General features: G+C 37.8%; 2 protein-coding genes across 3 annotated transcripts in view; one reads left to right on the top strand and one right to left on the bottom strand.

Moving 5' to 3' along the window:
• SVOPL (SVOP like) overlaps positions 1–16,398 on the top strand; it is a gene marked incomplete at its 3' end in the record, with an annotated part of 89,120 nt that extends 72,722 nt beyond the window's left edge. The window contains 3 exon segments of the mRNA XM_080818773.1: positions 3,810–3,927; positions 16,297–16,339; positions 16,341–16,398. Of these exon segments, the coding sequence (XP_080674899.1) occupies positions 3,810–3,927; positions 16,297–16,339; positions 16,341–16,398 (219 nt within the window).
• Positions 16,399–16,981: 583 nt separating this feature from the next.
• The window catches only part of TRIM24 (tripartite motif containing 24), a 94,083-nt gene continuing 89,253 nt past the window's right edge, over positions 16,982–21,811 (bottom strand). For both annotated transcript variants that reach the window (XM_080818771.1, XM_080818772.1), the window contains exons 16-19: positions 21,334–21,466; positions 20,179–20,253; positions 19,262–19,411; positions 16,982–18,429 (exon numbers count right to left, since the gene is read on the bottom strand). In XM_080818771.1, coding sequence (XP_080674897.1) covers positions 18,220–18,429; positions 19,262–19,411; positions 20,179–20,253; positions 21,334–21,466 — 568 coding nt within the window. In that variant the 3' untranslated portion in view covers positions 16,982–18,219. The remainder of the gene's footprint in view (positions 18,430–19,261; positions 19,412–20,178; positions 20,254–21,333; positions 21,467–21,811) is intronic.

The following is a 21,811-nucleotide window of genomic DNA, read 5'->3' as shown; positions in this document are numbered from 1 at the left end:
AACACTTTTTAAAAAAGATTTATTCTGGGGCGCCTGGGTGGCTCAGTGGGTTAAAGCCTCTGCCTTCGGCTCGGGTCATGATCCCAGGGTCTTGGGATCAAGTCCCGCATTGGGCTCTCTGCTCAGCGGGGAGCCTGCTTCCTCCTCTCTCTCTGCCTGCTTCTCTGCCTACTTGTGATCTCTGTCTGTCAAATAAATAAATAAAATCTTTAAAAAGATTTATTCATTTTTAGAGATAGTGAGCAAACATGAGGGGAGAGGTAGAGAATCCCAAGCAGACTCTGTGCCAAGTGCAGAGCCTGACATGGGGCACAGAGCCCCATATGGGGCTCAATCCCATGACCCTGAGATGATTGAAAGCTAGGGTGGGGCACTTTAACTGTCTGAACCACCCAGGTGCCCACATTCTTAAGTATCTGTGTTCTTTCCTTCCTCATCAAAAAGGATGGTAAAAATTTTTTGAATCCTTCGATATGGTAGACAATAAATTATACCTTAATTTGTACTTAGTACATTATGAGTAAAGCTGAACATCTTTCATAGATTTATTAAACATTTGTATTTTTTTTTTTGGACAAATTGCTTATTTATGTGATTAGCAACTCTCCTACAGGCCATTTAGCCATTATTATACTAGATTTTTTTTCAATGTTTGTAGTTTGTCTTTTGATTTTACTATCAATTTCTTTGGCATACAAAATTTAAAATTATTAGGTCATCAATTTACCAAGCATTTCACATAAGGAGCTAGTGTTTTGTGTCATGCTTACTGGCCTGCATCATTCATGCATCTATGAGACTGCAAGTTCAAAGGCTTTTAGTGTTTCATCTAAAACATTAAATTCTTTGATCTTTTCACAATTTGTTTATACTTAAGGCCTAAGGCCAGAGGTAAGAATTTGGCTTTAAAAAGCAACAAAACACCTACCTGGTTGTCCCCAGGCCATTAATCATCCTTTTGTCTGGCTCCTCTCAATTGATTTACCATGCTGCTATTATAATAAGCCCAATTTCCATACTTAGATCTACTTTGTAATTCATTGTTTTACAGATCTATTTTGGCACCAGTATCAACACTGCTAATGATTACAACTTTACTACCACTTAGGCTAATAAATTCCCTCAAGTTCTCTAACCTGAACATGTTCCCAGAAGTCCCCTGATTTTTCTTATATGTTCATTCTTTCAAATTAACCTTAAAATCAATTTTCCACCCAAAATTGACTCAAAAATCCTATTGGGACTTTTTTTTCCCTACTGGGATTTTGAATCCTTTGAATAGAAGTTGAGAATTCATTAGAATTACAGGGGCGCCTGGGTGGCTCAGTGGGTTAAGCCTCTGCCTTCAGCTCAGGTCATGATCTCAGGGTCCTGGGATCAAGCCCCACATGGGGCTCTCTGCTCAGTGGGGAGTCTGTTCCCCCTCTCTCTCTGCCTGCCTCTCTGCCTACTTGTGATCTCTCTCTCTCTCAAATAAATAAAATCTTTAAAAAAAATTACAGATTATTTTGAGTACTTTCACAATCCATTTTTCTAAGAACTAAATAGACTTACTCAATTTTACATATTCTTTAGTTATAATTTTTCTTGATACGTTTCTTACACATTTATTCCTAAGTATTTTATTTCTGTTCCTATCAGCTGTGTCCCACACATTTAATATTCTGTATTTTCATCATTTTTTCCATGAGGTTTTGACTCCTGGATTTTAGAAGTGCATGGAGATGTTGCTGTTTTATTTCTAGTTTGATACTTCCAGTCAGAATATATTCTAGGGCTTTAAATATATTTTAAAGATTTAGGTTATCTCTATACTCAATGTGGGGTTCAAACTTACAACCCTGAGATCGAGTTGCATGTTCTACTGACTGAGCCAGCCAGGTGCCCCTAGGATTTAAATCCTTTAAGGTTCATTTTGTGCCTCCAGAACATGGTCTGTTTTGGTGAATGTTCCATGGGCTGTAGAGAGGAATGTGTATCCTGCTGTTTGGTAAGGTGTTCTGTAAATGTCAGTTAGACCCTGTTGGTTGATGGCATATAAAGTTCTTCTAGTCCTCAATTTTGCTGACTAGTAGTTCTATCAATTACTGAGAAAGGGGCACTGAAGTCTCCAACTGTATGTGGATTTACCTAGATCTTCTTTCAGTTTTTACTGAATATATGTTGAAGCTCTGTGGTAAACCTTTAGAATTGTTGTATCTTTGTGGATAAACCTTTCATCACTGTGTAATGTCCCTCTTTGTCCCTGGTCTGGGCTGATTTTTAGAAGTAGAGATTAACAGATTGATCTTTTTGATACAGTGAATCAAAGAGGAGCCTGCAAATCTATGTTGTAACAAAATTCTCAGATGATTTTTATAATCAGGCAATAGATTTCTTCCTTAAAAACAACAGAAATTGACTTTGGTTCACTTAGGCAGAAAGGAACTTCTTATTGGAAGAATATCCAGTAACATCTACTGGATTGCTGCCATGAAGCCCAGACTGGTATTTCTATAGGGAAGCCCCCCCCCAAAAAAAGGTGGGGAGCAGCAGTTGCTGTCTTTGATCCTGGGTAGTAGAGCAGTTATGTAACCTAAATTGAAACCATCAGGTCTCACACCACCTAAGACTTTAAAATCTGTTGCAAAGGCTGGGGAGGAATATGGCTGGTGGTGGTGTGAATTGTGGTTTTAAAGGACAGAAAAGGCAGGATTGGCAGATGTATCTAGACACATGCTTAACCGTGGCACACTCTGGTCATGGTTCAAATGCCTGGTTTCTTTTGGTTCCTACCTTTCCCCTTTTTTGAGCCCAGATTTTCTCTGGGGAAAATTGTAACTTATTCTGGGAGATAAATTAGAAAATAATATCTAATACTTGCTAGGGTGAGTACCAATGGTTAGGGAGTAAATATCATGGGTTGTTCGCATGGTGAGTGGAATTATTTACTGTTTTGGAAGGCAACAGGCTTGGGCTGTTGGATGGGCTCTCCAATTCTTAGGGGAACCTAAGAGGTTGAATAGCACTTGTGTGAGGGATCTACATGTGACTTTGGACAAGTCATCACTTAGCCCTTACTTTAGGCTCATTGGTAACATTAGGTTGGACTAGACCTGCTAATTTCTAGGTCTGTCCAAAAATTGCAGTGTTCTGTGACTGGAGAGAGCCTTGCTGTTCCTGTCACTTTATTTAAACATCCTTGTGAAATTAGCTGACAACTACCAAGAGCTTGGCTTTTTGCTAACTTGAGGCAGCCCTGGGTTAACAGATGTAGGAGAGGGGAGTGTCTGAACTACCCAGTTAACAGAAATCCACTCTGAATGTGGAAAATGGAAACCAAACAGAAAGTACTGTCACACATGAAGCATCATGAACATAGATAACCCATTTTTATCTTTTCAGAGACCGTTAGATTACATCTCTAAATAAACTTCCTCCTAATCCATCCTGTAGGCAGAGGAATCCTGCATGACTAACAATGAGAATTAGAAGTTGAGCAAACTAGACTGGTATGAAAGTGGGGGAAACCAGATCTCTTATATTCCCCAGATACTGGTTTGCTCTGGAGATACTGAGGAGTGGGTGCAGAGAGGTCTGACCTGGCCAGTACGTGTTAATGTCAGTCCTAACTCACAGGGTCACTCAAGATGCCTACAATAGCTGGGCTCAAATAAAAGACCTAAGATGTCAGGAATGCACAATTTATAGAATGGCTGCAAAGGACATTCATTCATGTAGGTGGAGAGATGATTTCCCCTTATGACAAAAAAAAATCCACTTAGAAGTGACCGAGCACAATAAATTGAGTCATTCCTTATGTCCTGCAGGTTCTTATGAATGCCTCACTCCTGGGGGCCCTGTGTCTTTTCTCATCGGTCTGTGTTGTATGTGCCATTTCTGCATTTACTCTCCCCATTGAGACCAAAGGACGGGCCCTGCAGGTAAGTGATGCAGAAATCTCTTCAGTATTCTTAACTACCATCTTTGGAAATTCTTCTTTGAAGCAGACCTGACATCCAGGTGTGTGCTAACACATGGTATTTGCTTAATGGGGTCCAGTAAACAAAAAACTGGGTATCCAGTTTGTTTGCATGTAACTTGGAGCAGCACTGAAACTAAAGTAACTAAGTGTTCACTCCAAATCTTTGCTAACAGGAACAAAACAAAACACCTAAGGCTTATTTAGGTAGTATGCTTAAATTAGCATTCTTGAAAGAGGATACTTATAGTGTGATTTTTCTGAATGATGTCTTTATCCCACTAGAATTAACTCTAAAGCTACCATTGCTAATGTCAGGTACACAAGGGTAAATGCTAGGGTCTTAATTACTTAAAAGTTTATTAAGAAATCTTCTAGTACTAGTTTTGAGTGCCAGACACTGAGGATGAATGGAAAAGGCTTTCTTTTTATTAAGTGTATTGATCTACTGAATCACTTCTTATTCCAGCAAATTAAATGAAGACCTGTAAACCAATGTCTATCAGAGAAGAAAAATGCACTTTATCTTTACCAAGAGCTGTGGCACATTTTTAAAAATTTGGTTTATTTTCTGTACACTACTTGGTAATTAAATTGATGTGTTTTTTCAAAAATACGGCATATGAGAATGAGGTGGGTAAACTTTATATTGATAACTTTCTTGGGAGATTATGAGAATGTCTATAAAAATATACTTTTAAGACTGGAAAGGTTTCTATGGGAGATGGGTAGGGGGGAAGGTAGCTTTTCTTCTTTGACATCAAGTTTGTTAAAGTTGCTTAGAGAAAATGTATACATATTTGATATTTTTCCATGAGGTTTGTAGCAAAAAGTTGGCCTGAAATTTGGTACCTAAGGCATGAACTTAAGGGCATCATTAAGCCTTTCAAAATAGTCACATTCACCATTTAAATTTGCATTTATTTAAATTGTGGCCTCCATATTGATGAAAATTGCTTATTTATGTAGTATGCTTACATTAGCATGATTCTTGTATATAATCGTGAAAAAGCTGGGAATAAACTAATTTTTTTCCCAGATCCTGTTTTCAGTGTAATTTCATCACTTTATGGGAGACTAAAAAAAAAAAATTAAAGAATGCACAAAGCTTTTCTACATCATGCAATTACTTATCTGCCCTTTGCATGCGGGACATCACACCCGTGCATACCACTATACTAGGTTAGGTATGGTGTAGAAAACAAAACACCTAAGGCTTTCATGTTGAGATGTAATCTTTTATTGCTATTTAGGCATGTTGTAGACATCTCTAAAACTGGGGACCCCACGGCTTGTTTGTCTACTACTCCCATCCATACTTTGCAGTGGGAAAAGAACTCACTGCAACACAATTAAGTATCACCGTATCAGCAAACTCTGTGTAGGAGAGGGTTTATACACCTGTTTCAATAGGGGTGAAAATCCTTCCTATTTGAACCAGAGGTGCAAAAATGACTTAAAGTCAGGAAATTTTCTCTGTAAAGGGCCAGACAGTAAATATTTCACTTTGTGAGCTAAATACAGTCTCTGCCACACACCTCCACTACCCTTTCAGCCTTTAAAAAAAAAAAAAAAGTGAAAAAAAAAATCCCTATCTCTTAGATTGTGTAAAAGAGCACCAGAGGTTAAATTTGGCTAACAGGCCATAGCTGTGTTGAAATAAATTTCTAGATCCAAGATGGCATATCTCCTGCCCAGAGTGCCATATCAGCAAACTGAAATTTTAGAGAATGTGAGAGCTAGGGGTAGAGGGAGAGGGAATCTCAAGTAGACTCCCTGCAGATCCCAAGGTGGGGCTCGATCTTGACCACTTGAGATCATGATCTGAGCCAGAATCAGGTCAGACACTTCACTGAGCCACCCAGGTACTCCAGCAAACTGAAATAACCTTCACGTCCCTGTAACTGTTCCACTGGGCCAGAAACCATGTGTTCAGTGTGCCAGTCACCAAGCCAACTCTGGCCTCTTATTTTTTATCTGATAAAAGCTTCCTGCCTTCTACCCCAGCTTTCAGTTCTCTGGACTCTTGGGAATGGACACTGCCTGCTCCATAAAGTGTCCAATAAGGTTTGTTTGGGTCACCTAAAGCATTTTTAACTCGTTGTGGCAATAAGGATGAGCATCTGAAGCAGACTGCTAATGGCCTGTGGAACAATAAGACACATAGGCAAGGAGCCTGCTGAGCCCTTTGAGTTCACTGTTCCTCTCATCAAAACCAAGGGCTGTGGGTAAGTTACTTTAGGCTTTGTAAGCAGCTCTCTGATCTAAATGGGCTGTGTGTGAGATAGAGATAGATTTTATATATATATATATAAAATCTATATATATATAAAATCTATGTGTGTGTGTGTGTGTGTATGTAAAATGTAGTTCCCAGAAAGGTACCACAGCAATCCTATTGTGAGTCTTCAAGGGGTGGCAGCAGTTAGCAACTCCTAAACCCTCGAGGTACATCCTTTGCATAAACTGCTGGGAGACTTAGGGAAATAGGGTAAGAAATTTAAACTGTTCTAACCAATGGCACAACAAAATCTAAATGTGTACAAGCTAGACTACTAAAAGCCACTGCTAACTGGAGTTCTGGATGCCAAAGATGCAAAGTTGGTGGGCATGGATTGAACACAGAACAAGGCAGAATGACACGAAGTCACTTGGCAATCTCAAGAAAAATTCTGTGTAACACAATACACGGAAAACATCACAAAATCCCCAAGCCTTCTTGAGAATTAATCTGGCACTGAGAAACCCAAGACTTAACTCAATTCTTTGAAAGTTGAAGATCTTATCTCTCTATCTCCAGCACACCTACTTAATGACCAAGAATTGTGGTCTAGGAAGCTGTATCTACTGACAAGAAGTGCACTTAAAAGGTTCCCAAATCAACAACCAGGAGGGGATACCTATTTTAATTGGTATGCAGAAGTCTCTAAGAGGTTTCAAAATCCAATGATAGTTTGATTCAGTGCAAAAGGCTAATAAAGTTTAAGATACTCGAGATACCTAAAACAAGACTGTAAGATGATGGGACACCTTCAACTCCCCTCTATCTTCCTTGACCTGAGTAATCAGTCTACTCCTCCATTATCTGCATTGTCTTTCCAAGGCAAAGGTCCTGAAAGTTAGTGGCCTTAAAACAGCAACAGTTCCAAGGCCAGAAACCTAAGATAACAGCTCTGTCTCCCCTGTCACATCTGTCCTAGGGGGTCCATCATCTAAAACACTGGCCCACAAATTGCAATCAACTTGGACACTGGAAAAAAATGTCCTCGAAGATTTTATCAAATTTGAGTACTGAAAGGACCTCTACCCCCTCCACGGGGCTAGGGTTGATGGAACTCCAAGGGATTCTCCTGTAAGTTACTGCCAGTTATTCCCTCAAACTGCCAAGGGGGAAATTAATTAATGGAAAACCTTACCAAATCTTGAGAGCTATACTCGATTTTAAACGCCACTCAGTGAAGCCTGTAGATGGGATCCTGGTAAAACCGGTAGAAGCTGGTGAAGAGTGAGAATTCTTACCAAAGTCAGCTCTTTCGGACCACTGTAATGCCTGGTCAAGAGAAATTGCACATTGTCTTTTCCTTTTCAAATCAGATTCTTAGGAATTTGGTTTTAGGAAACCCGCTGGTTATTGATCCTTTCTCACCCAGGGATGGCAGTTACTATCTTGTTTCACTTTGTTTCCTGAGACTATGGCTTTCTCCCTGCTGGGACTTGGAGGTTGTTTATTCTTGTGTCTGTAGGCAGCTCAACTGTCAGGCTGGGGCTCTAAAAGATGGCTGTACAAAAATGTGGGTTGCTCCCCTTTTACGGCTAGGGACCTACCAAATGTTGCTAGCTCTCAGGGAATTGATTGCTAAGGTCCTTTTTTCTTTTGATTATCTTTGGGAGGAGTTACAGATCTTGTCAGGGAAAAATCTTTTGGGGTGTTCAATATTGTCAGGAATATTTAGTTTGTGCTGGCTGAAACTTGGCAAGGTAGTTGCAAGGATTTTTTTTTTTTAAAAGTAATTCTAGGGGCCCCTGGGTGGCTCAGTGGGTTAAAGCCTCTGCCTTCGGCTCAGGTCATGATCCCAGGGTCCTGGGATTGAGCCCCACATCGGGCTCTCTGCTCAGCAGGGAGCCTGCTTCCTCCTCTCTCTCTCTGCCTGCCTCTGCTTACTTGTGATCTCTGTCAAATAAATAAAAATAAAAATCTTAAAAAAAAAAAAAAAAGTAACTCTACAGGGGCACCTGGGTGGCTCAGTGGGTTAAAGCCTTTACCTTCGGCTCAGGTCATGATCCCAGAGTCCTAGGATTGAGCCCAGCATCTGGCTCTCTGCTCAGCAGGGGGCCTGCCTCCCTTCCTCTCTCTCTGCCTACCTGTGATCTCTGTCAAATAAATAAATAAAATCTTAAAAAAAAAAAAAAAAAGTAACTCTATAGTACCCTATGGCCAAAAGATGGCCAAACAGCAAGGAAATACTCAGAGCCTAACAGAACTTTCTGGGCCTTCTCCCTTAAGATTCAATGAAATTTATACAAAGAGGGGAGCCAAACACAAACAGCTCTAAACCTAGAATACAGCAATCTTTTGAATTCTTAGTTGAAGATCAGCCTCCAGATATTAAAACAAATTGAAGATAAAGTACTTGGAGGGGTGGGTCAGCCCCTTGGTATCATTCAGGGTACAACCCAATTCTTTAAGGAATTAAACAAATGTCCTTGTGTTACAAATTCAGTCTTTACAAGAACAGAAAAAGACCACTCCTCCTCTTTACCTCCCCTAGTCATAACAAGTCTTGTAGGTATAAAAATTCTGGACTTAGGAAACAAAGATTCTTCTCGGAGGAACTTGCCTTCTTTTTCTGTACCTTTGAGATGTAAATGTTCTAACCAGTCTTTTCTAGGAACCAGTAAGGGCCACTTCTTTGGAATGCAAACCTGGGGGAGGCAATTGTTACTTTAAGGCTATTTGGAAATCACGTAAGTGAAAAATTTTTGTCTTCTCCACAAACTTAACTTACTCTATCTGCCAGAAACACAAGTTGGATCCAGTTATTCTTGACAAACTACTGAATTTAGTTTATTATTGTATCCATCTTATGGCTAAAATTTTAAAACAAAAGCCATAAGATACCTGTTTGCATCTGTATGTCTATGCATGTTACACATAGGATTTTTTTCTACGTTCAGATGGTACTGTCAAAATTATAAAGAGCTCTAAGTTGCTTAAAGACAAGCACGTGTTTATATAAATCAGGTATACTCTCAGAAATACAGAAACTCAAATATTTTTTAGGTTCAAGTGATCTAGGATAATCTTTGGTTTAAAAAATAAAGCTATTTTAAGTTTCTTGGCTTAATTAAAACAGGCAGGTCTTTTAGAGTTATCTACAGTAAATATAATATAGACATAGCTCTTTTCTCCCTAGGGTTTACTGAAAGTCAAATAAGGTGATAGTTTGTTTAATGTCTCATGTGTAATCTAAAGAACAAATAAAGAGATCTTTTCAACAATATAAATTACGCTTTATGGTAGGTTTCCTTAAAAACTGCTTCCAAAAATTCTTTTGTGACCTGAAACTTTGGTTATATTGAGGTAAATTAAATGATGGAAATTCACTGAATATCTAGATCATTTACAAGTAAGATAAAATACAGAGATGTTAACTATTGAACATAAGTTTATCCATGTTTAGCTTCCTTTTACAGAAGAAATAAAAATACTTGGGTATTCTAGTAAACATGTTTTGTGCCACACAAAAATTCCCTATGAGGAATATACTTGTAGAAATTCTTTTTATACATTTGTCAATCCACAAAATGCTAGCCTAACAGTCCCCAATTGCTTACTGTTAAAGGATTAATAATTCTAAGGAGCTGACAATTCTAAATAATATATGTAAGTAAAGGAAGCATCTCCACAATAAAAGATGTGTTTTGGGTAAAAAAAAGTTACCAGATACGGAGATGTGTTTATCTTAAAGGAAAAATAATCTGTCTGAAGAGAAACAATGGATTGTTCCAGAGTGAGAGAAAAAAGAAGAGCAAAACCTGAATGAATATTAAAAAGGTTGTTGGTTTTGTGGCAAAGGATGAGACTGGAATGGATTTTTTCTTTTTTTTCCTCCAAGATTTTATTTACTTGAAAGAGCACAAGCAGAGGGGAGAAGAGGGAGAAGCAGATTTCCTGCTGAGTCGGGGAGCCTGGATCCTGAGCTGAAGGCAGATGCTTAAATAGGGATGGGTCAGTCGGCTAAGTTTTTAAAAAATGAGTTTTGAGATCAAAATACACTGGTACAGGGCACCTGGGTGGCTCAGTGGGTTAAAGCCTCTGCCTTCAGCTCAGGTCATGATCCCAGGGTCCTGGGATCGAGCCCCGCATCGGGCTCTCTGCTCAGCGGGGAGCCTGCTTCCTTTCCTCTCTCTCTGCCTGCCTCTTTGCCTACTTGTGATCTCTGTCTGTCAAATAAATAAATAAAATCTTAAAAAAACAAACAAACAAACAAAACAGGGGTGCCTGGGTGGCTCAGTTGTTAAGCATCTGCCTTCAGCTCAGGTCATGATCCCAGGGTCCTGGGATCGAGCCCCGCATCGGGCTCTCTGCTCAGCGGGAAGCCTGCTTCCTTTCCTCTCTCTCTGCCTGCCTCTTTGCCTACTTGTGATCTCTGTCTGTCAAATAAATAAATAAAATCTTAAAAAAAAAAAAAACAAAACACTGGTACAGGGGCGCCTGGGTGGCTCAGTTGTTAAGCATCTGCCTTTGGCTCAGGTCATGATCCCAGGTCCTGGGATCGAGCCCCACACTGGGCTCCCTGCTTGGCAGGAAGCCTGCTTCTCTCCTTCTCCACTCCCCCTGCTTGTGTCCCACTCTTGCGGTCTCTCTGTCAAATAAATAAATACAATCTTTAAAAAAAAAAAAAGTACAATGGTACAAAATTAGAGTTTGGTTTTCTGCTCAAAGGGTTGTTTTCTTAGATTACTGGTCTGCTCTTAAAATAATGTAAATAAACACGTTTCTTTGCTTTCTAGGCAGATTAAAGAATTTGTGTCTTACCAAAATTAACTGACCATGCTTTGTGTTGTCTTTAACAGGTCTTCCAATATTTAACCCAGTCTTCTCATTATTACAAGAACTAAGTTTTTAAAAAAATAACTATGCAACTTTCTGTTATTTACCTTTGAATCACTTTGGTTAAAGGGGTATCTCTGACAAAACTCCCCCAACTCAAATTCTAAAGAAAGTCTTTTTGACTTTGAACTAATGGGTGTTTTCTAGAGGGTCCTTGGCACATCTCAAAAGATTTTTTTTCTGATAAGGCGATAGAACAAAGGGCCCTACCAAATTTCAGAGTGTTAAACCTTGAGTACATATTTCACAACTAAGGAAGGTTCCATCTGGCATCTGGTCCTATGTAAACACCTAAGGTTCAAAATCAAATTGACTAGGAAGAAAACCAGACATTAAGTTGAAGTGTTTCCTCCTAGGACACCACACCAAGAACTATTCCTCCATTTGCCCCCCACCCCCGCCCCGACCATCCTTGGTTTTTTTTGGTCCATCTTTTGCTTCCCCCTTGGCCGGCAAGGAGGATACTATTATATACGTATCTCAGGTCATTACAAAGGAGGGTAACCAACCTACAACCAAATTACTGTATCTGGTGGGAGGCTGGTGATGTGGTAGTTCTTTATACTTGTCATAAACTTCTCCCCAATTTCCAGTGCCTCACTTTCTCTGAAACAAACTCACTGAATAAACACTTCTAGGGAAGTAGACAATTAGATGAGATGCAGAAGCAGGCCAACTGGGTTAAAGAAACATCCCTCTCTGTATCATTCCTTGATCTCTAGTTGGTTTGGGATAGTGATGTGGAATAGAAGCAGAAAGATGTTCACCTTTAGCCCGAAAGACTGACCTGCAGCCCGCATAGTTTCGATAAGGATCAAATACGTACTGGTTGGTACATTCTTCAAGGGTCTTATGATTGCCTGTACATTTCACTGATAGTTAATAGTGAGCTGAATCTTGAAGTAATTTTACAAATAGAAACTCAAAGACATTTGTGATTTAATACTGTACACATCCCTTACCCCTTGAGCACTAGGCATATAAACACCAGCAAAAGGACAGCTCTTTCTGCACACAGATCCTGTCCCTGCACTCTAATAAAAAGCACCTTTTTGTACCAAAAAAATTCTTAAGAATTCTTTCTTGTCTGTTCATTTGCCACCCCACATCAGCTGGAACCTTGACCCGGGAGCACTATGCAAACCATAGGCATTATTTTGGTAAGCATTAGTGTCTCTCTAATGTGCTTAAGTGTTAAGTGCATGTGAGCAGCCACTGACTAACAAGAGAATCCAAGAACATTACCAAGCCCCAACAATACAAGCCTGACATCTTTTCTGAATACTACACTGAGAGTCACATTATTTTTGATCAAATTTCTTGAATGGTAAAAAGGATGATCAAAAATAGGGGCAGAGGGCTACTGAAATAAATTTCTAGGTCCAAGATGGAACTGCTCTGTTCAGGCTGTGTGCCCCACCAGCAAACCAAAACTGCATGTCCAGGTCCCTATAAATGTTCTACTTGGCCAGAAACATAATATATCTAGTCAGCCAATCCCCAAGTGCCAAGCCACCTTTGGGCTCTGAGACTTACTTGTTCCTCATTCTTCATCCTATGAAAGCTTCTTGCCTTCTACCGCAGTTCTGCAGTTCCCTGGACCCTTGAGAATGGAGACTGCCTACTTCAAAAAGTGTCTGTTTGAATCACCTAATTTGTTTTCTTCAGTCATTTTTAAAAGTTTACAAGCCCACCTTGGCACAGCTATTAAAAATTGTAGGCCCAAATATTTCTGATGCAAAGATGTCTAGGCTACACATAGAAGGTTAGCCAAACAACCCACCCCCAATCATAACTGAAAATCCAGATGCTGATGTTAGCAATTTATAATTAAACCCAAGAGTAATATAATAAAACCAGAGGATAGTAGTGGTTGATGATCACAGTCAACAAGGACAAAGCTGATGCTCAAGTACCTTCTCAAGAATTTCAGGAACTCTCGGTACCTGTGGTGGTATCCAGGCTGAAGGAACTTTGTGATGTTGTCCATCAGTCTAATACCCAGACTCCCTGGAAGACACTGAATTAGTCTACAGAAAATTTTATTAACGTGATTTTAATTGAATACTAAAATCAAGAAATTCTTTATAAACTCAAGTGTATTGTTTACCCTCCTTAATAGTATTAGTCATTAGTAGAAATGGAGGTCAATTTCAAGTCACCCCGAACCTAATAGTTTTATATATAGAAACTGATTTAAGTCCTTTTAAAAAAAATTTTTTTAAGAGATGTTTGAGAGAACATGAGTTGGGGGAGGGTAGAAAGAGAAGAAGACTTCCTGCTGAGCAGGGAGCCTGACGCAGGGCTCAATCCAGGACCCTGGGGTCATGACCTGAGCCGAAAGCAGATGCTTAAGAGACTGAGCCACCAGGTGCCCCAAGATTTAAGTCTCGTTAAAGCATAGTCTACAATGGCAAAAACTCATCCTGTAATATGAATGCTGAAACCTTTATTTTAGACTTTCTGTATTTTGGGCTTTCTCAGCATATACCCTCATCAATAAATCCCTAAAATCAATTAGATTAGAGAACTAGCATTATTGTTAAAGCATGGTGCGTCATTCTTGTCTTGTTGCCATTTTCCTCTTTCCTCTTAACACCCGATTTTCTTTGGAGAAATGCTACCTCTCAGGTCCATACATTCCCATTCCAAGGTTGAGAAGTGCTTACCCTGGTTGATCTATATATTATATCCCCAACCCCCACCCCCTCCAAAATAACTTGGCTTTAATCAGTAGTATGCAGAGATTCTGGACTGAATTCTCTAGTGCATTTGTCTTAGGTTTAAAGGTATTAGAGAGCATGGGTAAGGAATTCACACAAGTATCCTGATACACAGCAGAGGACATTAGACTTTCTTCCACATCTACATTTGAAGATATGAGAAAAATTTTGCTAAATGTTTAACTTGTAATTTTTAGGTAAGGGCTATTTTTAGGATTCAAAGTAGGACTGAATTATTCTACTTAAAAACTCAAGACTCAAACAGAAGGCTATTCCCAGCCCTATCAAAGTAAGATGTTTAATATCCAACAGTGAGTTTTAAAGATTTATTTGAGAAAGAGGGAGCATGTGTGAGTAGGGGGAGGGGCACGGGGGAGAGAAAGAATTCTCAAGCAGAATCCCTGCTAAGCACAGTGCCTGATCCCAGGACCCTGAGATCATGACTTGAGCTGAAATTAAGAGCCAAGAGCCACTTGCCCAACCTACTGAGCCACCCAGGTGCCATATCCAATAGTGGGTTTTAAAAAAGTCATAATTTCTGAGAATCAAAACTTTCTAAATTTTATAGGTGAAATTAACATAAGTAAACTTTCTAAGTGACCTGTAAAAGTCCCTACTCTGTCTTCCCTTCCTCTTCCAACAGGTTTTAGACAAGGAGAATTTTTTTATGACATCTTTGACATATTTTTTTTGGAATTTTTTTATGACATCTTTGGTTTTCCTACTTTGAGGGGGGATGGGAATCAGCAACTAAAGTTATCACCCCCTTCCTTCCTGTTTGTAAAATTATTTTTTGCTTATAAGGCTCGTGAAATACATGTTAGAATTTTTAAGAAAGTTTTCTTATTTACAGACTAGTAGCTCATCCCTATATGCATCACTTCTTTAGAGGAACACACAAAGGCAGTAATGAAGAGAGACTCAAACTAGGTAAGATTCTACTGAATGACATAGTGTAATTTTTCCATTAAAATTCCTTGTGGTAAAACATTCACAGTTAAAATCCATCAAAGCTAATTTTTATTAAAAATCAAAGCACCAGTTGCCCCTCCCCCCCAAAATAAAAAAAAAAAAACAACAAAGACCAAACAACAAAGACTACTGCCTATGATGTCCTTCACAATAAGCGAATCTTTGTGGGGAAAGTAACCAGTGGTCTGATTGGCCAGCATTATTCTCACTAAGGAACATGAGCTACCACTTTGTGAACTATGACTTAACTAAATTCACACCCAAGAGGAAAGGGCAATATATGTAAAAAGATATCAACCATTAATTTATATGAGGTTACAAAATACTTTTAAAAATATGTACATTTTACTTAAAAGGAGGGCTTCCATAAGAAATTAGATGGTCCAACTCATAGTCATGTCCATAATAACCAATCAGATCACTCAATTTCTCTCATTCATAACAGAAAATAAGCACATCTTTTATTCACACCTACAAACTTTTTGCTCACATGTAGCAACTTTAGGGATTCAAAATTTATGGATCAGGCCTAAGCAAAAGGAAGGGTTCCTCCTTTCATTTTCTAACTAGTCTGTCTATGGAACCCAAGTTTGAAAGTTTAAGCACCGTAACAACATAGAAATTTGAAATGCAAATTCATAAATGGAGCAATCAACTGTATACTCACCCTTCTGATTGTGGAGTGAATCTTTCTGAAGTATTCCTAAGTTATACTGCATTTATCCTATGGCGTAGGGGTAAAATGTGGAGCCTGTTCTTTAGCTTGGAAAAGCAAGTAAAACTACCAAGAGGGCATTTTCCTTTTAGCACATCCAACTTCTTACCCCTCCATTCAGAGAAGATAAGCAAGGCCTATTAACTGAAAGGACAAAATAACTGCATTGCCAGACGCTCGTGTCCAAATGTATTCTGAATATATTATTTCCTTATGCCAAAAATATCAGATGCTTGATACATGGAAAAGCTTTTGATGAGCCAGAATTAGGTAAATCCTAGCTCCCACATGGTCTGTTCAATTCACAAGCCCTGGCCAAAGGTGTCATCATGTTATCACATCTAGCATTACAGGGTCTTACATCTATGACACTGGGATGTGTTCCAAATCTCGAAGGAAATCTGGAGTTTCTGATCAGAGGTAAACACTGGAGTGTTTTAAGTTTGGGTCAAGGTTGTTTGAATCATACCGAACTATGGGTGAGGCTCACCTCATAAGAACTACTAAATTGGGATCCACCTAGACACACAGGTGCTTGTTAATAAGGTCACAGGACTTTAATCTTAAAGACCATTATGAAAAGGTTGGAGAGAGAAATACCAGTTTTAATGTAATTTATATGTGTGATTATAGGAAAGATGGTTCTTAACACTACCTTTCAATCAGCAAAAAAAAAAAATAGTAAAGGTGAAATACTGTTTTTAAAAGATTATTATGACTAAATGTAACAATGAAAGTTTTGGGCACAATAGCAGAAATTCTGGTTCAGATGCATTTAAGAAATTATATATATATATTTTTCTCCCTTAAGTGCTATTTCCCTTTGTGACCCTCCTCAAAATTTATCTGTGTTGCTGTTTTAACTTGGGAAACAAGTATGGAAGAACAAATGGTCAGAAGAAGAGTATTCTGAGATATCAACAATAAACTTACTAGCAGAACCTCCACAGCTGCTGTGCTAAAAATGCTAGAGAGAGAAAAAAAAATTAAATGGTATATGCACTGGTATTAAAATTTGTTCAGACTTTGGAGAATAAATGTCTAACGCATTTTCACAATACAACAACTATTCTGAAACACATATTTGGAAAAGTGATTAAGACTTCTTTAACCATTAATAAGTAATTGACATATTATGGACAAGACCTAAGTCTACAACAAGAAGTTGCTAAGTTTTCTATTTTATCTTTAACAACATATGAAAACACAATGAATTAGCCCCAGGATATTTTCAAATTGTCCATTTTAAGAAGTAATGCCTTGTAGAAAAAAGCAAGTCCTCTAGGTGTAATTCATGGGAGTTGAAACCATCCAAAGGAGATTAAGGTTCTTTCACCTCAGCCTTATTTTTATTCTATCAGCCTAAAGAGAAAAATTCCCTCAGTCAATTACTGTTTTATAAAGGTTACTTTGAAAAACTTCATGTGTAAATATTTTGTCAAATGTTAGATTGGCACAATTTTTTTCTTCTAAATTTAGTTTCCTTCTTTGACACTGAACAAGCAAAAGGAATACATAAATGGATGTCAGTTTAACTAGCGAGGTCTGGCTCATTAACACTGTGCTTACGCTCAGAAGATTGGTCTTTTGTACCTCTATCGGGAGAATGAAAATGAAATTCAAAACCAAGTAAGATAAAAGATTCAATTTCAGGTACTGACTTTTAAAAATAGGAAACGGAAACTTCAGGAAAAATTAAATTTTCATTGTAATTCCCTCCAACTGCCTGCTCCCAAATTCCACAACAGATTTTTATTCCAAATTATAAAGAAAGATGAAAACCACAAAACTAGTCCCTTTCAGGGGAACTTATATTTAATGCCCAATAGGGTATATGTTGAAGAATCCTCACATCAAACATGGCGCACACTGCTGTAATTTTATGTTCTCGGTAGTTCCACTAACAGCCATACTGCAAACAATGAGTCTTGCTATAAAAGGATCACCTGCACAGTTAAAAAGCAAACAACAAACCACACAGACACACACAGCAAACCAAACGTGTACACTTACTTCTTCAGTGGAAGAAGTTATATTTAGAAATGTACGAAAAATGGCTTTGAACACCTGCTACACCAAACACCTCTACAGACAAGGGAAAAGCAAAACAAAAATCAAACATTTGTTTTCCTGCTTTTTCTTTAATACAGTTGCCATCTTACATGATATACTGTTAGGTGCCTTCTTAATAGCATCTAATCTACTTTTTTGTTGTACCAGTCAGCATTCTAGGATAGAACTCTTAATACCACTCATGTTCACGGAGTACTGTTCTTAAGTACCGTACACCTAAACTCATGGTTGGGCCATAATTAATGGGTAGTGGTATTTTCTAAAAATGGATTAATGCACACATCCAAACCACATTAAATTTTCAACTTAAGAGTTCATACGTACTCTATTTCCTTTCTATAGTTGCTATCACTCCAAACTGTAGTTCTGAAATCCAAGTAGGAAGAATGTCTTTTTGTTGTTGATGCTTCTTTCTCCCTTCCTTCCTCCCTCCCTTCTCCGACTCCCTTTTACTCCTTTCCTTACTTCCCTTCTTTTTCTTTCTTAATAAGAAGATGAAAAGAAATGGTTTATTAAGGAAATCAAAATCTAGTAAACATCAAAAACTTACAGATCAGAGTGGTCACAAACTCTTTTTGTAATGATGTTAAAATTACAGACAAAATGTTTTTTAAAAACAAAAACAAAAAATCTAAAAACCAGCACACACCAATGGTGTTGCTTATTTAAGCAACTGGCGTTCCTCTATGCTTTTGAGGCGCTTCTTCCGGGGCTGTACAAAGTCATCATCTGAGTCATCACTAAATTTATTATCTTCTGATTCATTCCTGAATTCTAGTTTAGGAAACCTTTTTTCTGGATAAAGGTTCTTTAGAAGTTCTTCAAAATAGCTTTCAAGTTTTATACCAGCATTGGCTACTTCTGAGTCAGGCTGTTGGATAAAAATAAAAACATGAATTAAAAACAAACACCAATATTTTAGACAGTCGACAGTCAATAAAAAAGTGTATTTCTCACATTTTCTCTTTTAACTCAAGTTTGGGAAAATGTTTATGCATCATCACTGATATAAAGTAAATAACAGTCTGGGGCTAGACAAAGTCAAGAGAAGGTCAAATAAGTAAAATAAAAGGCTTGGAATCATCTGAATTATTCTATAAGGTAGTGACAGCTATACGACTATATTACTAAATTGAGATTATCCAAGAGATGCCATAGTCACAGAATCATGGAACGGGTGTTTTTAAAAGCAAATTAAATGAAATGTGGATCTCTGGAACAAGTAACCAATACAGAGAACAAACCATCAACAAAAGTCTCTAAGTCTGACAGATGTTCAGATAAACTGACAGATCAAAAATTGAGAAAACTTAAATACCAGAGCTATTTAGACCACAACCTTAATATTTCAAGATCAACATCTAGAAGACTTTAGTCAGGAAGTGCCATATTTTAAGAAATAAAGGTGGAAATGACAAAGGATGCTTCTAGATAAAAATATTTTCTAAATTGTTTTCAAGTTGTCAGCTGTAATTTGCATTTCCACGTACCATATAATAAATCTTTGAATAGGAATAATAGGAATGTGGACACAGTCTTCCTAATTACCTTTCATTCCCTGACAAACTCGAACTTCTAGAAATTTATGCTATTATAGATCTTCATCTCTTTTGCTGAGGAAGTGTCTGGTTTAATATTACTTCCCCATTGCTGTGGCTTTTTTCTTTCTTTCTTTCTTCTTTTTTTTTGCTTTTTCCTCTTACCTCATTGAATTCGGCACAGTTTTGAAAGATCAATCTAAAATCAGCTACAAAATCTTCAGGCTTTGTGTACATGGAATAATCTTCTTGTAGTCTCTTCTTGATAGTTGACAAGTCCATTGGATTTTTTATTATTCTGTAATAATCAGGCACCTTTCAAAAATAAATGAGATGGTATAATAAAAAGAATAAATTTAATTCTACCAGTCCTAAATATATTTTGCAAGCAGGAAAATAAAATTCAGATTGTTCTCATTGCTTTTCCGTGTACTATTTTGTCACTGATAAAGAAATCAATATAGCAAACCTATGGTATCCCACCCCCCCACCACACACAGACACCCCTTCCTCTACTGTTATAAATTGACTTAGTACTTGAAGTCTGGACCTGTGTAAATCAAAACATGTACAAAGAATTTACCTCAAATTAAAAGTTTTTCCCCAATAGCTTAGGCTATATGCCTAAGCCTCTTGAAAGAGATTAACAGAAATCACTGTAGAGAGTATTGGGTAAAATACATGAGAATTTATGAGAAATGAATACAAGCTTGGGGCCAATTTGTGAACATCAAAGTGTATTCAAGATCAAAGTATTCCATTTGTGTTAATAAAGCTTTAAGATTTGGATTAGATATAGGAAACTAACTACTAAAGAATGGTAGAAAAACCACATTCTCACAAATCAGGTTTAGAAAAATCATCTTACTGTGGGGTGCTTGGGTGGCTGAGTGTCCAACTCTTGATTTCGACTCAGGTAATGATCTCAGGGTCATGAAACTGAGCCCTGCACTAGGCATGAAGTCTGCTTAAGATTCTCTCTCCCTACACCACCCCCTCACTCCCACTAGTGTGCACTCTAAAAAGCAACAAAAACAACCATCCTACTATGTAAAAATGCACAAAATGATGTTAATACTTACAGTTAGAGGAACTGGATCTTGAAAAGCCAGGCTCATTTCATGGCAGTAAAGAAATAAAAGTAGGCGTTCACACTTCTGAGCAAAAAAAAAAAAAAATATATATATATATATAGTAAAATAATGAAGTCACAGCTTATTTTTAATACCAATGCCATGGGTCTCAAAATACAATAAAAATTAAAACCAGATGAATACCAGAAAAATATCAATACTTAGAGTTCTGATCTCTTCAGTCATTTACTGAATTCTACTGTTTAACAGTTTGGGCTATATGTGATATAGGAGAACAGTTCTTAAATGAACAAAAAGCAGTATCATGAGAAACCTAAAGCTCTCTAAAAACAAATTTCCACTTATCTCTTTAATTTATATACTGATTATTAATAGTCAATAAAGAAGGGTATATGTATGTTAAGAGATCCACAGAGGGACCCTTTATATGGTGTGTCCAGTCCTAAGGCTGCCTCTCTGAAGGCACTTGGTGCTAGCCAGGCACTTGGCTACTTCTCTGCTGAGGGTTTAATCCCAGTAACTATTGTATACCACTGGCAGTGTGTGTTTGGGCCCCCTCCTGCACAGTAACTTTCATACTGATTGTTTTACTAAATAGTTTAGCAAAGAACTTCTTTAACTACTAAGGAAGTGTTGATGTAGTAGCTTTAAATGTCAATTACACTTAGCTATATTAGTTGGCTTTGAGGTATAAACCCAGTACCATCTGGTAAAAGAATGGAATTATTTCCAGGAAGAGTAAATAGAAAAGCCCTTCTCTTTCCTGCTGATTCTCAACAAATTAGGAAGAAAATTTATTTACAGGAGAAAGAAAACAAATTTAAAAGTAAACTAAAATTCTTGACCACATAGAGGATACATGTTTTACCTTGCTCCAGTACAGTCTTTTAAGCTTCTAGAAAATGTATAGGCAGTACCGTGATTATTTTTAACCAGAAAAAGTTGTAAGTTATATTATTTAAGATTCCTATACTCTTATAGAAACACTAAAGAAAAAGAGGCCAGTATAAAATTTGACGAATATACACTTCTTTGATGAAAGGCACACTGGCATTACAATAACCCCACCTAACAAAAAAAACCTGTTTAACTAACAATGTATGTTAGAAATGTTTTAAAAAACAACAACAACAACAAACTTACCCTTTTATCTATTGGTGTTAATTTAACAAGGCCTTCAGTCTTCTTTTTTTCTGAGTTGTGACTGGGAGCATCACAATCATATTCAACTTCTGGTTTAGATAAGTCTCTGCAGAAAGTGCAAATCCATTCTCCACTGTTGGGGGATAAAGTAGTTCTGAATTCCTACTGCATCATTTCTCTCTTCACCATCTCCCTTTCCAACCTCCTCCCCACCATCTATGATACAGATTTATTTGTTTGGCATGAACTGTAATCACTGAGGGTTTACTGCATGTGTAACTACTACGTACACAGCACCATGCTGGGAGAGCCTTACGGCAGGAATACAGTGCGAGGGTCAAAGCCATAAATATTATTCTAGTCAAAGAGGCATGAAACACAAATGCAAAATAAACACATAAAACAAACACACACATTAATTTATGGCTGATGTGAGGCAAAACTGGCACCTTCCCTAAAATGATTCAAGAAAAAGAAA

The sequence above is a fragment of the Martes martes genome (genome assembly GCF_963455335.1).
Source record: "Martes martes genome assembly, chromosome: 11".
NCBI classification, from domain to species: Eukaryota; Metazoa; Chordata; class Mammalia; order Carnivora; family Mustelidae; genus Martes; species Martes martes.
This window is presented reverse-complemented; position numbering and strand designations above follow the sequence as displayed.